This window comes from Gymnoscopelus microlampas (assembly GCF_963454915.1).
Source record: "Gymnoscopelus microlampas genome assembly, chromosome: 15".
Lineage (NCBI taxonomy): Eukaryota > Metazoa > Chordata > Actinopteri > Myctophiformes > Myctophidae > Gymnoscopelus > Gymnoscopelus microlampas.
In genome coordinates, this window is record NC_139952.1 from 47854835 (window position 1) to 47876626 (window position 21792).

At 40.3% G+C, this 21792-nt stretch overlaps 2 protein-coding genes across 2 annotated transcripts in view; both read left to right on the plus strand.

Moving 5' to 3' along the window:
- Positions 1-21792, plus strand: part of LOC311062402 (uncharacterized protein) — a 700443-nt gene that overhangs the window by 204048 nt on the left and 474603 nt on the right. The window contains exons 28-30 of the mRNA XM_084081416.1: positions 18819-18932; positions 19478-19591; positions 20202-20315. Coding sequence (XP_083937542.1) covers positions 18819-18932; positions 19478-19591; positions 20202-20315 — 342 coding nt within the window. The remainder of the gene's footprint in view (positions 1-18818; positions 18933-19477; positions 19592-20201; positions 20316-21792) is intronic.
- The window catches only part of LOC311062411 (protein NLRC3-like), a 63306-nt gene continuing 62917 nt past the window's right edge, over positions 21404-21792 (plus strand). Inside the window, exon 1 of the mRNA XM_084081428.1 lies at positions 21404-21618. Coding sequence (XP_083937554.1) covers positions 21426-21618 — 193 coding nt within the window. The 5' untranslated portion in view covers positions 21404-21425. The remainder of the gene's footprint in view (positions 21619-21792) is intronic.

Sequence of the window (21792 nt, forward strand, 5' to 3'; positions counted from 1 at the left end):
ATGAACCCTCTCTTTAAAGACAAACAACAACAAACTAAGAATGCAATCGGAAGTAAAAATCGGACAAAAAATGGAAAACGATCAACTTGGCCACAATTTGTTGCACAAAACCGTACTCTCACAAGCCAGACTGTTGCCTCCCACAATGTTTAAATGTTTAAATTATCCGGGAGTAAAGAGGATCCTGAATTTCAGGAGGTGTAGTTCCAGACTCTATATAACATTCAGGAGGTGTAGTTCCAGACTCTATATAACATTCAGGAGGTGTAGTTCCAGACTCTATAACATTCAGGAGGTGTAGTTCAGACTCTATATAACATTCAGGAGGTGTAGTTCAGACTCTATATAACATTCAGGAGGTGTAGTTCAGACTCTATATAACATTCAGGAGGTGTAGTTCCAGACTCTATATAACATTCAGGAGGTGTAGTTCAGACTCTATATAACATTCAGGAGGTGTAGTTCAGACTCTATATAACATTCAGGAGGTGTAGTTCAGACTCTATATAACATTCAGGAGGTGTAGTTCCAGACTCTATATAACATTCAGGAGGTGTAGTTCCAGACTCTATATAACATTCAGGAGGTGTAGTTCCAGACTCTATATAACATTCAGGAGGTGTAGTTCCAGACTCTATATAACATTCAGGAGGTATAGTTCAGACTCTATATAACATTCAGGAGGTGTAGTTCAGACTCTATATAACATTCAGGAGGTGTAGTTCAGACTCTATATAACATTCAGGAGGTGTAGTTCCAGACTCTATATAACATTCAGGAGGTGTAGTTCAGACTCTATATAACATTCAGGAGGTGTAGTTCCAGACTCTATATAACATTCAGGAGGTGTAGTTCCAGTACTTTAGCATTGGGATATTGTGGAATAGTTGTCTGGCTGTGTGAGACTACACAACAAACGTACAGCGTACACATCTGGCCTCGTTTCAGGTATTTCACTGGGAATCCAATACTCAGGTAATCTGGAATGTATGTCCATAAATATACAAATAATATCTGCAGCTTGACAGAGAAGAGTTTCAATTGGTGGTCATACTGTATCATTTTTATTCCAAGTAACTTCCCCCTCCCTCCATTCCAGACTCTGCCCCCAAAAACATTCCACGTTTTAGATCCCCCCCCCCCCCCCCTCGGGCTGGAGTTGCTGTCGGACGCAGAGGGCATTGGTTAAAATGAGACCCTTTGAAGACTCAATAGCAGGTCTGTCCACACCGAGCACCATACATGTAAAACTATAACGGTTTACGAAAGCTGTCCTCGTTCACAACCCTCTCGTAACCCATTAAATCCGGGCCCGCATCTCTGTCATTTTAGATTTCTTTGGGCAATTAAAAAATAGCAGATCTACAAGCTCATAGCGCGGCACCGAGTGCCGCGCTATGAGCTTGTAGGTCTGCTATTTTTGAAAAATCAAGAAAATGTGCAAATCGTTTAAGTTTTTTTTGGATATATTAAAAGATTTGCACACATTTTCATGATGTTTCAAAATTATTAAAAATGTTAATATTTTTTTTTAAATCGTGAAAATCTTTGAATACATATTTTTTAAAGCGAACATTTGTAACTCAACTCTTTTTGCTTCTGGGGGTCCCTGGAACAACATATTTTACAAATATTTGCTTTCAAAAGTATATGTTTAAAGATTTGCACGTAGTTTCACGTTTCTTCCAAAAAATAGAGTGCCGCACTATGAGCTTGTAGATCTGCTGTTTTTGAATAGCCAAAATAAATCTAAAATGACAGAGACGCGTCCCCGGATTGAATGGGTTAAAAAAAACAAAAAATGCAATCGGAAGCATGGATTAAAGTTATCGGTCGTCACGACTGATTTCAGTCATTTGGATTCTATAGAAGCCAGCATGTCTTCTGTTGAAGCATGTCACACACTGAAAATAGCCGATCTACAAGCTTGTAGATACGCTTTCCTTTGTTTCATGCAGAAGTAAATCGGGCAAAAAAAAATAAAAAATTCAACCGGCCACAATTCACAAAATGTGAGCAATGAGCATAAAACAGTGATGTTGTGGTTAAGGCTGTGATATGGACTCTGCCATTCCATTGAGTTAGAACCATATCTAAAAAATGCTATATTTAACGTTGTGGTACGCTCTGCCATTCAACTTGAGAACGATATCTAAAACCATATTATTTATAGTATAGCAGTTATGGTGCTAGGTGTGGCCGGCCCATCATGCTTTGTTTAAATGACAAAGATGACTTTGTTTCAGGTGAACGTGGTCATGTTCTGTAGTTGGACAGAGTATAACCTGAGCAGGTATTATTATTCTAGGGACCAGACACACACACTGTGAGGAGAGGAGAGCCACACTGTGAGGAGAGGAGAACACAGCTGAGAGAGGGCGGGAAATTAAAGTCATAAATTAAGCTTCATGTCATCGCTGTCGGGCAGAAACCTCTTATCTCCATATTTTAACCGTTTGTGTGTTTTCTTACTCGATCACACTACAGTGTGACACAAAAGTATCAAAAGTAGCAGAACTGCAGGCGCAGTTTGAGCCTGTAGATCTGCTGCTTCTGCTAAAGTAACAGTTTTGGAGGTTTGCACCCGACAGAGACGGTTTGTAATCCGTAAACCAATGACAGGGGTCGAAAATAGCCAATCCTACAAGCTCACGAGTCGGCATAACGCGACAACGTTTTGAGCTTGTAGATTTGCGACTTTCAGACACTGTTTGTACGATGAAGTATTACGTCAGGCTTAAAAGACAATAATAATGTCACATTATTATTGTGGATGACACCAAATTGAGGAGAATTGAGCTCTACTATATTTGACTGTAGTTGAGGTCCCAACCTAAAGACTGTTGTGATAACTGCAGATTAAACTTTGATCTGTGCAATTCCATTGAAACGCATTCCATGAGACTTCAGCAGCTTAAACACATTCATACATGCAGTAATTCATTAATAACCGCCCCCCCCCCCCCCCCCCCCCCCCCCCCCCCCCAAAAAAAAAAAAAAAAAGTCAGATAAAGGATAAAGGAAAGAAAGGAAGACTCGCTACTTGGAGATGATGTGTCACAGATGGTAGCAGTTTTAATGGTACATTTTATTTATGCTTTGAGCGACTTGTGTCCGAGGGTGCGTCGCGCTACACGTCTCATGACTTTCTGAGTTTTAAGCATCGTGTCGCATTTCGTACGGTCTGCGACTCGCCATCCGTGTCTGCCACAAAATGTAATCTAGGAAGTGACTGTAGCTTCCTTGGTAAAGAGCTTACTTCCTCTTCCTAATCCAATCAGATTATGCAACATTTTATGACGGCGTCTGGGACCATACATTTACATTTTTATCACATTTTCCAGAGGAAGGCGACTGGTTCTCAACATCGGGTCTGTGAACCACCAGGCGTCCCGAATGGACCCAATATGGGTCTGTAACTCTGAAGGTGTGTCATTGCGTTGACTGTATGTAGGCCTACTACTTGCGACGCTCGAACAAATATTAGTTTTATCACTGGGTGGGAATGCTCCTTGAGAGTGTACAAACTGAACCAAATGGACCCGACACTCTCATGTCTGTGTCACTCAGGTTGAGATCCTGCGTGACACATTTCTGTCATTTCGACGTCGCTTGCGTAATGCGACGCGTTGTTGGACACTTGCCTCCCAAAGCATAACTAAAACCTAAAAAGACCTTTAAATGTTTTTGACGCACTCGCCGACTGACTCGTGTCCTTGTCGCCGCCTGTCGAGGCACATCATCGTTGACGAGCGTTTCTAGGCAACCACAAAACAAACCACCCCCCCACCCCCGACATGTACATGACCCCACCACAGTTTTATTCATCGAAACAATTCAAGAGATAAAAGCATAATCACAAAAAAAATAAGTTTATTTTGATATCTTGTGTGCTTGTGGAATTCCGTCATTGATGCTCATCATTCATTATTTTGTATATACATATATATATATATATATATGGCTTTAAAAAGAGGATCAATGCAATGTTGTGGTTTTCTTAATTACATATCAGCACCTTATCAAGAGATATTGATTAGCTTATCGGGTGTCTCACATGATGCATACAATGACGCTGGTAAACTAGATGTGTGCAATAATACAGCAATGGTGTTTGTCCTCCTGAATGCTTCTCACTGCATCTTTGATCCATCCATGTTCTCCTTCTGGTTCTTTTGGGGGTTTTCTATGAGTTCAGTATAATATGGATACAGGAGTGGGCACCATCAAGGGAGAGTGGGAACCTCCATTTTAAATTGGCTATATTTTCCAAAATGTATTTTAAAAATTAAGATTTTTCTTAATTCAGTCTTCAGTAAAGTGCACATTATTTGAACATGCACGGTCGGTAGTCCTACATCATTGTCAGACCTAAATGTAACCTTCAACTTATTGTTTAAGCCCAAAATGACTGGCTTTGCAGGTTTTGTAGCGATTTGCAGCATTTGTAGAGCTATTGGGCCTTAATTGTCGAATGTTCAAGCATGTTCTAATCATGTATACTTAACATTAATAATATTTTATTTAACATGAAGGTTCCCGCTCTGGTGCTCACTATTCATGTTGTATAATGTTGTCACTGTCGGGTGGAAACCTTGTATGTGCAATACTTTTCTTATTTATAAAACCACCACATGACAGACTTAAAGGAGAATTTCAGACTAGCCTTTTTCTTACCTTTTTATGATATTATTATATCCTAGGATGAGTGGTAGTAGAACATTTTCATAACTCGTCATCCCGAGTCCACCGCAGCTAATTATAAATATGCGTAATTTTTAGCGGTGCCAACCGCTCTACGTTTGACTCTGTCCGTATGTCCGTCCGTCCGTCCGTCCGTCCGTCCGTCCGTCCTCCGTATGAGCCCGGGATGAGCACGGCAAAGAAGAAACACATACAAACACACGCGCACACACACACACACACACACACACACACACACGGACGTGGACACTGCCTATGCCATCTCTCCTCTCATTGCCCACACGTACCACTGGTTATCAAAGAGGGGTCCAGGGACCCCCAGCGTATGTTATGTCCGAGCACGGGATGAGCACGGGATTTTAAACAGCTATAACTCCAGTGTGCAGCATGCCACCAAGTCCAAATTTGGTATGTGGACTTAGACCACCAATAGGGACGAGCATGAATTGCTGAAGCCCCGCCCCCTCTGTCTTCCCATTGGCTGGCCTTTAAACAGCCATAACTCAAGTTCGCAGCATGCTACGGAGTACAAATTTTGTACATGGACTAAAAGCACCAATAGGGACGAACTGTAATTACTTAAGCCCCGCCCCCTCTGTCTGCCCATTGGCTGGGCTTTAAACAGCCATTGTTCCAGTTTGCAGCATGCTACCAAGTACAAATTTGGTAAGTGGACTCAGACGACCAATAGGGACGAACTGAAATGAGTTAAGCCCCGCCCCAAAGGCACCGCTTCCTTCACACAGGGTGTGATTTTTTAATAATACGTGATGAAAATACGCGATCTAGAGCATGGACCGTCCACTCTGGTTTTTAGCTGTGGTGGACTGTATGGAGTTATGAACATGTTCTACTGTAGCGCTGGTCCTAGGACAATAATAACATCATATAAAGGTAAGAAAAAGGCTAGTCCGGAATATTAACCGCTTTCGTCCTGTATTGTCCCTTGTTTGGTCGTGCCGGAACGTTTTCAGTCATTTGTCTTTCAAGTCTTTCAAAAATGGCGAAATTGGCTCATCTACGTGTTCGTGAGATCTGTTTTCGCTTATTTTTGTACAATACTGTCAAGCGACAAAGTCTAAAATAGGGCGGTTGGTTCTGAAAGTGGGGTCCAGGGTGCTGGGGGGGGCCTTACAGGTCTGTAACTCTGACAATGTACAAATGGATCCAAATGGAACCAAATAGACCCTTACCTTAACTCTTGAGTGTACAAATGGAAACTTTTGTACACTCTCAAGAGTTACAAGGGTCCTTGAAATTAAAAACGTTTGAGAACCACTGAATTAATTAATTCATATGACAAAAACATACAACGAAATACATGGAGATACAAGTTTGCTACCCGGTAACAGCGATCGTATGCGGTACTGTTAAGAGTCATATATTCTGAGGCTGTGTCAGCATGGTTATTATGTGTTGTAGAAACCGTGGATGGATGAAAGGACAAACCAGCACTATGACGGTGTGATCAGAGCACATTGATGACATCGTCAACGGCTCATAGAAACCTGCAGTGTCAAAGTTCATGCACAGAAATGGCAATAAAACCATTTGGTTGTTTTGTCCACTTTGGTAGAACTCTGGAGTTGTTGTGAGGGCCTGACATATAGTCCAGTATCTTTAACATTAACGACATGAAGCTGATAAAAGCACCACATTTTGCATGAGGCTTCTTTAGGACCTACTGATGGATTCTAGCCTTGGGATCCAAACTTTATTTTGAATATTTTCCATACAATTATCGATATCAATAACCATACAAAAAAGATATATAACTCTTGAACTTCTTAACTGTGACTTAAATATGTTCAAGTCAAGGACCCCCATATTTATATGTATTTGGCCACAGACCCCAATCTGAAAAGATGCTTGCCAGCGAAAATGGCGATTTCACTGCAATCATAGAATATTCTCTGTGAACCTGATCCTCGCGGACAGGGGTACGTTGCACGCACGGGGGTCCGATATCGTCGGATGGGGTGGTTATGGAGTTTAGTGTAGAGCTGTCAGAACCGAGTCTCTACTGGGTGCCTAGACAGAGGGGAGTATGCGGGGTGGGTCTGGTCTAGAGTTTAGTGGGCCTAGGGTTCCCCTCAGGTGGGTAGAGGGGAGTATGGGGGTTACTGGATTGCTCCCTGGGCACTTGGAGCACAGAAGAGCAAAGTTAGGAGGCAAGGAGACCCTGAGCTTCTGATCTCCCCCATGTCCGATGTGCAAAACCTCCAACAGAGATGATACGCCATTTCAACGAAGACAGTTCTGCAAACGATACATGAAAGATGAACTTTTTTGCCAGATCTCACTCCAAGTGGCTTAGGGAGCCTGTGCTCTCCTCGTTCTCAGCTCCTCCAAAAGCAAATTAGCATTTGGGATGCAAACGATTTCTAAGCCACGACACGCTGGAGGACGGAGTGAGGAGGAGGCAGAAATTAAGGTATTTGAATTTAGCTAATGCGTGAGGCTGAGAGGAGTGTCCCTATGTCGCCTGGCTCACTGGATAGTCCCACTGGTCCCAAGTGGCCCTCCACGCTGGCTCCCGAGATAGGCACTCCCAAGATAGGCACTCTTGAGTTAGCATAGGTAGCCAGTGGAGGTGGTTGTAAGACCTCCACATGTTGCAAGACTGTGTCAGGCAGACAGTCGTGTCCCTATGTATGCTGGTCCCAAATGGACCTCCTGGCGGGTCTGGCTCCTATGCCCGAGATAGGCGCTCATGAGTGGGCATAGCTAGTGAGGAGGGTCGGTCACCCCCCCATAGTGGTGGTCCTTGTCTGCCTGTGTGTCAGGCAGACAAGGGTGTCTATGTCGGACTGGCTCACAGGAGAGTTGGTGGTGGCTGATCATTGATATTCCCAGGGGCCCCCAGTGACTTATCATTATGGCTCAGAGCGTCCTCTCCCCTCTCCAGAACAGCTCCAGAACAAAAACTTGGTCTAAGCCGAAAGCAGTGCTTGTTTGTTGGATAGCAACAGAGACACAGCCCCTTATGGGCGTGGAGGTCGGTTAGATTGGGATTCTATGGGGGAGACTGGAGCCCAGGGCGTCATGGGCTGTCCCCTATACGTACCTTCTTGCTGTTACAATTATCCAGAAAAAAAGATCAAGGTTCAAGCTTATTGCAGGCAGTACCAATCACAAAACAAAGACATGTGAAATTAATTTTGCACTAAAACCTCACACAACTACTCACAGGAATAAGGAGATGTCTGTGACAAAACAAATCTGAACCTTATCCACACCACACTCCTCCACCACCCCTGCCTAGACACCCAGTAGAAGACACTAGATACATGTTGTGATAGCTCTGTACTGACTTGCACACCCTCTCTAGGCCCACAAGTGGCCTTTTTTTCCTACTGAGTGTAGCGTTGTGAGCTTTTCACAATGTTTGCCTCTTTCCTACCTAATATTTGAGATAATATATATATAGATAATATAGTCTTAAGAGTAATTAAATTGTAACTTTAGAAAGCAGATGCCCTGTATACACTTATACTGTATGTTGGTTTGTTTACTGTTGAGTGAGAAAACAATGTTGCACATTAAGCTAACCATCTGGGGACCCCCCAAAATCATTTGGGGGACCCCCAGTTTGGGAACCAGACACCTTTACAAACAAATTGGTGAAGATATTTCTCGGTAAGGAATTTCTTCCAAGAGTTGTGTAATATTCCCAGTCTATCACTTGGCAGCCATGTTTTTACAGATGTCACAGTACCACCCAGTAATAATGAATTTATTCCTTATTGGTATCAAAATACATTTTGAAAGCTTCAACAGAATGTGAATTACATGTATAAGTGATGAATTCACCAATCCTGGGCATTATGGCATGTAGAAAAGGGAGAAATGTCCAATTACATTGTTAAATATGCTTATAACCAATTGCTTCAATATGTAATTGTACTTATAATCACTTGACTATAATGTATATGCTAATTGGATTCCTAGATCACCAAAACATGGGGTTAGGCAACATAATTACTTGTGTAGGGCAAATAATGAAGGAGTAATGGTCTTTTAAGGAACTGGTGGCGGCCATCTTGGAAATTTGACATTTCTAATGATCAGATTTCGGTAGACTTTTGATATGTTATTAAGTACACCTGATACTACAATAAACCATTGAGATACCTTTTGTTCCAATTTTTTTTGGGTCAAACCATATATGCACCCGCCTATAAAGGCCTCACCGTACTGCTCCCGGTGTGCCGTCTACATTCCGGCTGTCACCCGTCTCTCCGGTGGTCACCAAACTATTCCTGGTTGTCACTTAGTCTAATTCCTATGAGCCACTATAAATAGAGTCACTAAGTATAAAGAAAACATCACATGGATGCACCTGGGACGTATCATCAGTGTTGTAGATCATAATGAACATTAATTCATGAATTTGATTACTTAAATGTATTCTGCGTACATATACCATATTGTCGATAGAGAAAAGTCATGATATTGATTTCAACCATATCATCCAGCCCTAGAACAGGAAACACACCTATAGTATTACTTTAAAAAAAAGTAGTGTCGATGTAGCTAGCTACTTTTGCCAAGCTTGCTACATTTCTCTGGGGATAGCTTCTGTCGTTGTTGAGCTATATTTAATCGAGTGTAACTAGTAGTGTAGCTTAATTACTACATGTTCCAAGAGCTTGCCCATCACTGAGAGGGACATGCCCTCATTTATGGCACTATAGGCAAACAGCTGCACACTTTCACTTCCTGTTGAGTCACCATCATTTATGGGAAATGGCAGTAAGCAAAAAAAAGTCTGAGTGTGTTCATGTGTGCAAATGACCAGATACAGTAGTGGGTTTCAAACTTTATCGTGATAAAGGGCGGGGGGGGGGGGGGGGTGGGGGGGTGGGGGGTGGGCATGATGAGAAAGTGTGCAAATACACTTAATGTTCAACACAAACACTGTTGTTTGTTATAGAATATGTTTTGATTGATTGATTGAATACTTTATTAGACAGAGATGTAAACAGCACAGAGGTACAAGTACAGTCAGACATTTAAACTAAAGGATATCAAAGAAAGACCTGGGGACTTGTTTCCATTGTGGTCCTATGAGACAGACATATAGTGTGTTTGTTTCTATAAGACAGACAGACAGACAGACAGACAGACAGACAGACAGACAGACAGACAGACAGACAGACAGACCTCTCAGTATATAAACATTAAACATGAACAATGTTTATCTTATTTCAGCAGCAGGTCAGGTAACAACATGTTGTGAAGATCAGATAAAACTGTAGTAGTGAGGTGAACACTGATAGAGCTGTTATTTTTCCTTATCAACCATATGTATAGATACTTATGCATGGCAGAAACATCACATCAGTATGTATATAAGTACCGGTAACTTTCATCAAAGGCGACAAGAAAAAACCAGACTCAGGACACAGGCAGCCATTGGATGTAATGAAAGTATATTATTCAGAGAGAGAGAGTAATGGAAGGTTACAGTATCAGCAGGTTCACGCATCATCGGTCGTCGCCTCTCTCCGCCGTTAAACAGAGAAAGCCCTGGACTTTAACAGCGTCCAGTAACATAAACATATGACATCATTGAAGATACATCAAGCGTCCAGCCGTCAGAGGTGTTGTCCTGCTATTGGTGGATAGTGATGATTACGTCGTCGTCAGATGAGGATGATGATGGTAGATGATGAAGATGATGAAGATGGTGTGACAGTTTATCTTTGAACAAACAGCGTCCACATGTCTCGAATGACACGTTGACCTCGGGTCTGACCTGTCACTGGTCAGTGATGACTTCAGTGGCGCTGAAGGAATTGTTAGCAGAGAAGAACATCGAGATACAGTGTTCTCAAAACAACTGATAGCCACAGAACGCCTGTAGCTAGTTTGACCTTGCATAGACAGAGACAGGAGAAATAGGGTACATGACTGAATTTAGGCCAATATGACAGCATTATATTAATCAAACACAATGCTGCATATGACAACATTTAACTTGGAAACCAGTTGTTACATAACACCACCCCTCCTGTGTGTGTTCCTGCTCTGTGTGTGTGTGTGTGTGTGTGTGTGTGTGTGTGTGTGTGTGTGTGTGTGTGTGTGTGTGTGTGTGTGTGTGTGTGTGTGTGTGTGTGTGTGTGTGTGTGTGTGTGTGTGTGTGCGTGCGTGCGCGGGCGTCCACATGTGTGCTGCATGCATGTGTGTGTGAGCGAGAGACATGCTGGAGCAAGTGAGAGATAAAGAGGGGGGAGACTAGACACAACTACAACACAATGTAAACACACTGATACAGATATGTTCATGAAACATCAATGTAAAGTACATGAATACACTGTAACAACATGTTTCCTCTCTCTCTCTGTCCTCACATAACCTCGCTTCACCTGGCTTTCTGTCCTCACAGGGTTAAATACTCAGTGACTCCTCCTCAGCTCTGTAGACACTCCTTACTGTATGATAGAACTTTATGTGTTTATTCACAGTCACCATTTTAACAGACAACACAGAGAGCTGAACTGCATGGACTCCATTTTGACACGTTGGATTAAAGCATAAAGATTAATATATGGTAAGTGTTTTAATCACTTTACTAGAACTAATGTCTCTAGTCTGGTATTATATAGTTGATGGTGTTTATACAATGACTCGGTCATAAAAGTTGAATAAACAAACAATGAAGTATTGCTTCTTAATGATTCTTCTGCCTAAACATACTGTATGTTATGACATAGTATGAGTGAATAGGGTAAGGGGATCAGCGTCACATGATTCCCTTTTTTGACCCTTTGAAGGTGCAAACAAAGGTTCTTATTGGTCAAAAACTCGGATATGTGTCTCAAAGAATTACCCCTCCCTCGCCCTCATTCTGACTCTCTCTCTCTCTCTCTCTCTCTCTCTCTCTCTCTCTCTCTCTCTCTCAGAACACAGTGAGACTTGTAAACAGAATGTGAGTTAGATAAGGAATAAGTTATGACTCTGACATTAACACAGTGTGAGTCACTGACGCAGTTCACTCAGAGGAGTGGGCGGGGCCTATGGTCTGGAGACAGACAGGCTCCATGGCAGTTTACTGTAAACCATGTGACCACAGCTTTGTGTTCCTCTCTCTCTCTCTCCTTGACAGTGTTGGGCAAGTTACTTTTAAAAAGTAACTAGTTATAGTTACTGCTCTCAAAAATATATGTATATTGCATACATAGAGCAGTAACTAGTTACTTTTTATTTACATTTAACTTGGAAACCAGTTGTAACAGTACAGAAACATCTTCATGTCAAGAAGCCATAAACTGATTTTTATTGTTATAATTAATATATATTTGGTGGTGGACCCCCATCTGAAAATAAATACATGCATAAATAATTGTGCCAGTGAGCCCCATAAGAGAAGACAGTCAACATGCTTCAAAAATAGCAGATCTACAAGCTCACAAAGAGTCACAATATGATGCGTTGTGAGTTTGTGGATCTGCTATTTTTAATAAGTTGTTAGAAGTGACGTGTTGTAATTAGTATCACATCACCTCCACAGTTGACAGTAAGTCATGTGACCTCAGGGGAGTTCATGTGATACTTTGTTGTAGAGTGAGGTTGTTATCTCTCTGTGTGTGTGTTATCGCAGTGTGAGGCGTTGTGAGCTTGTAGATCTGCTATTTTCACAATATTTGTATTTGGAACCGAGTCAAACAAAATGTAATGCCTACAATTCCAAGTGCTTGTCAGGGTGGGGGGTCCCCAGTTCAAATATGATTCTTTTGGGGGGAGGTGCAATTCTTATTGTGTCACTGGTTATTTCTGACACGCACTCACCCCCATTTTTGCCGCGGACCGCTCGCCCCCAGAGGTTCTTGCATTGGTTTTACTGAGGTTACGTTTAGGAATAAGGTTAGGTTTAGACATAGTTTTACTGAGGTTAAGGTTAGGAATAAGGTTAGGTTTAGGCATAAGGTTAGGTTTAGGCATAGTTTTACTGAGGTTACGTTTAGGAATAAGGTTAGGTTTAGGCATAGTTTTACTGAGATTAAGGTTAGGAATAAGGTTAGGTTTAGGCATAGTTTTACTGAGGTTACGTTTAGGAATAAGGTTAGGTTTAGGCATAGTTTTACTGAGGTTACGTTTAGGAATAAGGTTAGGTTTAGGCATAGTTTTACTGAGGTTAAGGTTAGGAATAAGGTTAGGTTTAGGCATAAGGTTAGGTTTAGACATAGTTTTACTGAGGTTACGTTTAGGAATAAGGTTAGGTTTAGGCATAGTTTTACTGAGGTTAAGGTTAGGAATAAGGTTAGGTTTAGACATAGTTTTACTGAGGTTAAGGTTAGGAATAAGGTTAGGTTTAGGCATAGTTTTACTGAGGTTAAGGTTAGGAATAAGGTTAGGTTTAGACATAAGGTTAGGTTTAGGCATAGTTTTACTGAGGTTACGTTTAGGAATAAGGTTAGGTTTAGACATAGTTTTACTGAGGTTAAGGTTAGGAATAAGGTTAGGTTTAGGCATAGTTTTACTGAGGTTAAGGTTAGGAATAAGGTTAGGTTTAGACATAGTTTTACTGAGGTTAAGGTTAGGAATAAGGTTAGGTTTAGACATAGTTTTACTGAGGTTAAGGTTAGGAATAAGGTTAGGTTTAGGCATAGTTTTACTGAGGTTAAGGTTAGGAATAAGGTTAGGTTTAGACATAGTTTTACTGAGGTTAAGGTTAGGAATAAGGTTAGGTTTAGGCATAGTTTTACTGAGGTTAAGGTTAGGAATAAGGTTAGGTTTAGACATAGTTTTACTGAGGTTAAGGTAAGGAATAAGGTTAGGTTTAGACATAGTTTTACTGAGGTTAAGGTTAGGAATAAGGTTAGGTTTAGACATAGTTTTACTGAGGTTAAGGTAAGGAATAAGGTTAGGTTTAGACATAGTTTTACTGAGGTTAAGGTTAGGAATAAGGTTAGGTTTAGACATAGTTTTACTGAGGTTAAGGTTAGGAATAAGGTTAGGTTTAGACATAGTTGAACTGAGGTTACGTTTAGGAATAAGGTTAGGTTTAGACATAGTTTTACTGAGGTTAAGGTTAAGAATAAGGTTAGGTTTAGACATAGTTTTACTGAGGTTAAGGTTAGGAATAAGATTAGGTTTAGACATAGTTTTACTGAGGTTAAGGTTAGGAATAAGGTTAGGTTTAGGCATAGTTTTACTGAGGTTAAGGTTAGGAATAAGGTTAGGTTTAGACATAGTTTTACTGAGGTTAAGGTTAGGAATAAGGTTAGGTTTAGACATAGTTTTACTGAGGTTAAGGTTAGGAATAAGGTTAGGTTTAGGCATAGTTTTACTGAGGTTAAGGTTAGGAATACCAGGTGGCGATCGTTCCGAGGTCGCCGGATTTGACCCGGGGCGAGTGTGTTTTGGGGCGAGCGTTCTTGTATTCGTCCACAGCCCACCAATGAGACGCATAGTGAGTAGACAGAAATGGTGGCATTGTATAAAGATATAAAGAGCATTTTGAGAACCTATTATATGAAGATAAGATTGACAATGGGTGAAGCGCTCCTTCTTTAAGTAGATCTACAAGGTCACGACACGTCACACATTGCGACGTGTTGTGGGCTTGTAGATCGGCTGCTTTTGGCGAGTGACACAGTCTAAATTGAGGTTTATGTACATAGTCGACACGGTGCATGACTGTTTTCAAGTGTATCCCATGTATCACAGATGTTTCATTAAATGTGACATGTTCCTCTTTGTTACACGTTGTCCCATTGTTAGAATCCTTTCAGTTGAGATGCAGCCAAACAGTTCATACAGCTTATCTTTAAACATGTTTGAACAGTGTTTAAGCTAACAAGCTAACGGTTGCCTGCATGCTGCTCTCAGAGCAGTAGTGTTGTTGACAGTCACATGTGCAGTGATGCTTCTGATGGCTGTAATGTCCATGTTGGAAAACCAGGGGCAAACTGACAGCTTAGGAATTTACGTTGCATCCTTAACATGTTATATATTGTAGCTGAAGCTGTGTCTGTGTGTGCATGCACATTGTGTATCTGCAGCAAACATTTACTGTTTTCTGGTCTATTTTGACTGTAATCTTGACAGGTTTAATAAAGACCAAAGATGAGTCATTGTGAGGAGAGAGAGGAGGAGGGAACTGACAAACAGCACATCCACAGACCAGAGCCTCCTTCTGTGTTTATGAAGAGTGACTGGTCTAAAGATGAACCTCCTACCTTCAGTAATGAATCTGAACCTCCACACACAAAGTATGTCAATCGTTCTATACAATACACACAACACTATAACACAACGATCTCATGAGTTACTTGTGCAAATGACAAAAACAAGACATATCATCTAATCATGTTGTATCATCCCTGTCCAATGTTTATCTACAGATTATAAGTTACTATGTGTGCAGTTTGTGAATGAAGTTGCACACATCACAGTGTGGTGTGTGGTGATGCTGCACTAGACAGGCTGGCTGTTTGTGTGCATGTACAGTATGCAACAAGCTATGTAAAATATGTCTATCCCCTGTTATTGTGCTGTAAATTTAGTAACATGTTATGGTTTCTGTTATTTTATTGCTATTTTATTCGGTTTTCTTGTTGCTGCAATGTTGTGTGAGGAAACTAAAATATGTTAAATGTAAATGTAAAATGGAATATAAAAATGAAAAAAACAAATTGACTTTTTCATTCACATAAACATTTTATGATTCCGGAATCCTGTATCACAGACCAGAGTCTCCAACACCCAGCTATGTGTCTATGAAGAGTGACTGGTCTAGAAGAGAACCTCTTAACTTCAGTATTGAACCTGGACCTCCACACACAAAGTATGTCAATCTTCCTATACAATATATGTACACAACAATATAAAGCACAACGGACAGTAGCGATCCAGATAAATATCAACCATGTTTGAAAATTCTCTTGACGGCCTCAGATGTCTGAGAGCAAACTGGGACAGTGTTGTGCCTGAACGCGTTCAATGAACGATCGTTCATGAACTCGTTCATATTTTGGGCGAACGTGAACTGAACGTACTGTATATCCGCTAGATGAACGTTATCGTGAACGCGTTCATTCTGGCGTTTGTGAACGGCGTTCTCTCTTCGTTCAACTTCGTTCAAGAGTGTCCCAAATTTCCATGGTTACATCGGTTTGTCATGTTGTATTTCATCCTATTCTGTGTTTCCGAGGCGCCTTGAACGCACCATCAGCCCCAAAAAAGAAAAGCAAGGCGGTGTCTAACATTCATCTGCGCAGCGCGCCGAGCGCGGAGTCCGAGCAGCACAGACAGTTACGGCCACTCGGCCAGGGCGAAGAGCTGACACTTTATCCGCTCTGCGAAGATCATTTCCCGGCCACAAGCATTTGGAAGTTGACTTGTGTCTCTTCCAAAGTATCGGTGTTGTTTCCTTGGCTTCACTGCCGACAAAATTAACTTGAAGCTGGGCTGAATTAATAAGTAAACACCGCGGAATGGCGAAATGAGTTTGGGATCATGTCACAACAACAACGTGGCTGTGTAGCACCGTAGCCTAACAGCCGACTTTAGGACGGTAGCCCCGGCCCCCGAACCTCTGAATGACCGTCATATTGTAGTCTGGACGTCCGACCCGACTTTATTTTGGCATTAAAAGTGGACTTCTGCACCTGGCTTTTGATGTTAACAGTGTCATACACTCACTTTGACAAGCCCCCAGCCCGCCCCCAAGATGAATGAAAATCTTTAGAAAATAGCAGATCTACAAGCTCACTATGTCGCACCGTGACCTGTTGTGAGCTTGTAGATCGGCTATTTTCCAATAGCCAAAACTTAAATAGGGCTGAAGTGATTCATGTATTTGTAAAATCTACAAAGTAACTAGTAACTCAAGTTTTGAAATAATTAAAAATAAAGTACAGTACTTGAATAAATGTGCTTAGTTACTTTACACCACTGGACATAATAAATATAGGGTGCTTTATGTATGAACACCAGAGAGGATATAATGTATAAGAAAATTAAATAAATAACATTGTTTTTATAATGAATTGGATAAATAATAGAAGTATAGTAATAATAATAAATAATATATTTGGATGCATCCTGCTCCATATACAATACAATGCACTGCTTTTCAGTTCATCATTCAAGTTTGAGCCAATAAAAAATATGCGATTAATATGCGATTAATCGCACTAATATATATTGAAAAAAAGAACGAAAAAGAACTGAACTAGTTCATTTTTTGAACCATGAACTTTAGTTCAAAATTTTGAATTATGAACTGAACTTTGAACTAGTTCATTTTAAGATTTGTGAACTGAACTTTGAACTAGTTCATATTTTAAGTGAACTTTCCCAACACTGAACTGGGAGGCTTAAGATTGGATCTTTGAACCGCTAACACTAGAGGATAATCATGCCTGACATTTGCTCTGGATCTAGGCTGGGGTACGGAATGCCCCCCCTCTGTGGATCTAAATGCCAATGCAAATTCAAGAATAGACATAGCATCTAATAACGTTATATCCTCCCTCGTCAAAGTTTATCTATAGATTGTAAGTTATACTGTGTGTGTTCAGTTTGTAAATTAAGTCGTACAAATCATAACTAATAACCGAAAATAGCTGATCTACAGGCTCAAAACACATTGAAGACGTGTTTTTGAGCTTGTAGATCAGCAATTTTCGGTGCACAACATGCTTCCAAATGACTGAAATCAGCTGTGGCGACTGAGAACTTTACTCCATGTAACAAATATTGAACAAATTGAATTCACATGATAATTACATAATCATTTATATGATTCCAGAAATCTGTACCAGAGACCAGAGTCTCCAACACCCAGCTATGTGTCTATGAAGAGTGACACGTCTAAAGGGGGAGCTCCTAACTTCAGTAATGAACCTGGACCTCCACACACAAAGTATGTGAATCCTCCTATACAATATACACAACACTATAAAGCTGCACTCACACTACAGGATTTTTAAAATCTTGAACAATTTGGAATTCTAATAGCATCACACACTAAAGGAGAATCTTATTAGATTATCTTATAGGATTATCTTGAATATGCACATACTACCAGATTTTAAAACAATGACCATAGCCATGGGAACTAGGGGTGCTGAGTGGGCGGACACCCCCCTCACTTCCCCACCCAGGAGCAATGTGTATTATAGTTTGTATTAAAAGGAAAATGTGGGGATTAATGTAAAGTATCCATGATTTTAACATGGATGGTACATCATTATCAGACCAATATCTATCCTTCAAGTTGTTGTTTAGCCCCAAAATGTGTGGATATAAAGCATATATATCACATGATAATTATAGAAACATGTATATGATTTGCGAACACGGGAGTCACACACAAATCATATAAATATTTCTATAATTATAACAAATATTGAATAAATTGACTTGTTCATTCACATGATAATTATAGAAACATGTATTTGATTCCAGAAGTCTTCACCACAGACCAGAGTCTCCAACACCCAGCCATATGTCTATGAAGAGTGACTGGTCTAGAAAAGAACCTCTTAACTTCAGTAATCAACCTGGACCTCCACACACAGAGTATGTGAATCCTCCTATACAATATACACAACAATATAAAGCATGAGGGACGGTAGCGATCCAGATAAATATCAACCATGTTGAAAATTGTCTTGACGGCCTCGCATGTCTGTGAGCAGATCAGGAGGCTTAAGATTGGATCTTTGAACCGCTAACACTAGAGGATAATCATGCCTGACATTTGCTCTGGATCTAGGCTGGGGTACGGAATGCCCCCCCTCTGCGGATCTCAATGCCAATGCAAATTCAAGAAGTAGACATAGCATCAATTAACGTTATATCCTCCCTCGTCAAAGTTTATCTATAGATTGTAAGTTATACTGTGTGTGTTCAGTTTGTAAATTAAGTCGTACAAATCATAACTAATAACCGAAAATAGCTGATCTACAGGCTCAAAACGCATTGAAGACGTGTTGTTGAGCTTGTAGATCAGCTATTTTCGTTGCTTCCAAATGACTGAAATCAGCTGTGGCGACTGAGAACTTTAATCCATGTAGATGTAAAATGGGACTAACAATAACAAATATTGAACACATTGAATTCACATGATAATTATATAATCATTTATATGATTTCAGAAGTCTGTACCAGAGACCAGAGTCTCCAACACCCAGCTGTGTGTCTATGAAGAGTGACAAGTCTAAAGGGGGAGCTCCTAACTTCAGTAATGAACCTGGACCTCCACACACAAAGTATGTGAATCCTCCTATACAATATACACAACACTATAAAGCTGCACTCACACTACAGGATTTTTAAAATCTTGAACAATTTGGAATTCTAATAGCATCACACACTAAAGGAGAATCTTATTAGATTATCTTATAGGATTATCTTGAATATGCACATACTACCAGATTTTAAAACAATGACCATAGCCATGGGAACTAGGGGTGCTGAGTGGGCGGACACCCCCCTCACTTCCCCACCCAGGAGCAATGTGTATTATAGTTTGTATTAAAAGGAAAATGTGGGGATTAATGTAAAGTATCCATGATTTTAACATGGATGGTACATCATTATCAGACCAATATCTATCCTTCAAGTTGTTGTTTAGCCCCAAAATGTGTGGATATAAAGCATATATATCACATGATAATTATAGAAACATGTATATGATTTGCGAACACGGGAGTCACACACAAATCATAAAAATATTTCTATAATTATAACAAATATTGAATAAATTGACTTCTTCATTCACATGATAATTATAGAAACATGTATTTGATTCCAGAAGTCTTCACCACAGACCAGAGTCTCCAACACCCAGCCATATGTCTATGAAGAGTGACTGGTCTAGAAGAGAACCTCTTAACTTCAGTAATCAACCTGGACCTCCACACACAGAGTATGTGAATCATCCTATACAATATACACAACAATATAAAGCATGAGGGACAGTAGCGATCCAGATAAATATCAACCATGTTTGAAAATTGTCTTGATGGCCTTGCATGTCTGTGAGCAGATCAGGAGGCTTAATATTAGATCTTTAAACCGCTCACACTAGAGGATAATCATGCCTAACATTTGCTCTGGATCTAGGCTGGGGTACGGAATACTCCCCCCCCCCCCCCCCCCCCCCGCCCCCGTGGATCTTAATGCCAATGCAAATTCAAGAAGTAGACATAGGATCTATTAACGTTATATCCTCCCTCGTCAAAGTTTATCTATAGATTGTAAGTTACACTGAGTGTGTTCAGTTTGTAAATTAAGTCGTACAAATCATAACTAATAACCGAAAATAGCTGATCTACAGGCTCAAAAAACATTGAAGACGTGTTGTTGAGCTTGTAGATCAGCTATTTTCGGTGCGCGACATGCTTCCAAATGACTGAAATCAGCTGTGGCGACTGAGAACTTTAATCCATGTAGATATAAATTGGGACTAACAATAACAAATATTGAACAAATTGAATTCACATGATAATTATAGAAAAAAATGTATATGATTCCAGAAGTCTGTACCACAGACCAGAATCTTCAACACCCAGCTGTGTGTCTATGAAGAGTGACAAGTCTAAAGGAGGAGCTCCTAACTTCAGTAATGAACCTGGACCTCCACACACAAAGTATGTGGATCCTCCTATACAATATACACAACAATATAAAGCTGCACTCACACTACAAGGTTTTTTAAATCTTAAACAATTTAGAATTCTGGTAGCATCACAAAGTTTGTGAATGAAGTCGTACAAATCACATTGCACTAGGGGTGCTGGGTGGGCGGACACCGTCCTCACGTCCCCACCCAGGAGATTGAAAATGAATGAATGTTGATTGGTTGGTTCCACACCTTACCCTGCAGCATTTTATTAAGAAATGTTCAAAGTTTATCTATAGATTATAGATTACTGTGTGTGCAGTTTGTGAATGAAGTCGTACAAATCACAATGTGGTGTTCAGTGTTGAAGCTGAACTATACAGACTGACTGCTTGTGTGCATGTGCTATCTATGCAACAAACTATGAATACTATGTAATGACTACTGTGTCTATCAACTGGTACTGTACGGCATTGTTTGTAAAATGTTACTGTAGCTATTATTAATGATATCATTTTGTTCTTTTGTTCTGTTTTTGGGGGGCACTACCTACACGTTTAGGCGTGTTGCTCATTCCACGAATGCACGATCGTTGGAATGGATAAAAATGATATAAAATACAAACAATCGGTATTATTGAAGGGGAGAAATAATCGACCGAAGTTACGTTTCCAAACTTTTTGTGTGCAGTTATTATTTTGTTTTTACAATATATTTATTTGAGTAATTATCCTCTTTATAGTAGAGCAGTGGTTCTCAAAGTGGGGTGTGCAGACCCCCAGGGGTCCTTTAGGGGGTTACAGAGGGTCCCCAGCAAAATTAGTAATAGTTTTACTACTTTTACCATATTTTATACTTGGGATATTCCTAAATAACTGTTGTACAAGCTCACAACATATCACATTGCAGCCTATTTTGAGCTTGTAGATCTGTATTTTTTTGAAGCATTTTGTTGAATCTTGAAAAGGTTTGAAAAATGTGAAATAATTTTACATATAATTGGAACAATGATCAAACACAAATCCTCTCTTATCGGGGGTCCCTGGCAGAACATATTTTCAAGATGGGTTTCTGCAGCCAAATACATATACATTGTCTTCATCTCCACAGAGAGAGGTGGGTGACAGAGCAGGCGTCCATGTGTTCAGTGTGTGAGGAGTTTCTGACAGATCCAGTCTCTACCAGCTGTGGACACTGGTTCTGCAGACAGTGCATCACCTCATACTGGGACCAGTCTGCTCCAATAGGACACTATGGCTGTCCCCAGTGTGGAAAGAGATCCAGAACCACACCTGGACTGAAGACACCCAGTCAAACCACACCTGGACAAAGTAAGACTGGACAGAATTTGCATAATTTTAAAATACATTTTTAAAATAATTAAAATAAATCACAGAAATCATAGTCAGATTTAATGTTCAAATTAGTGTCTGTATCAACATGTAAGTGCAAATAATGAAGCTAAAAAACTATCAACTCGACAAAAACAACTGATCTTGTGTTAT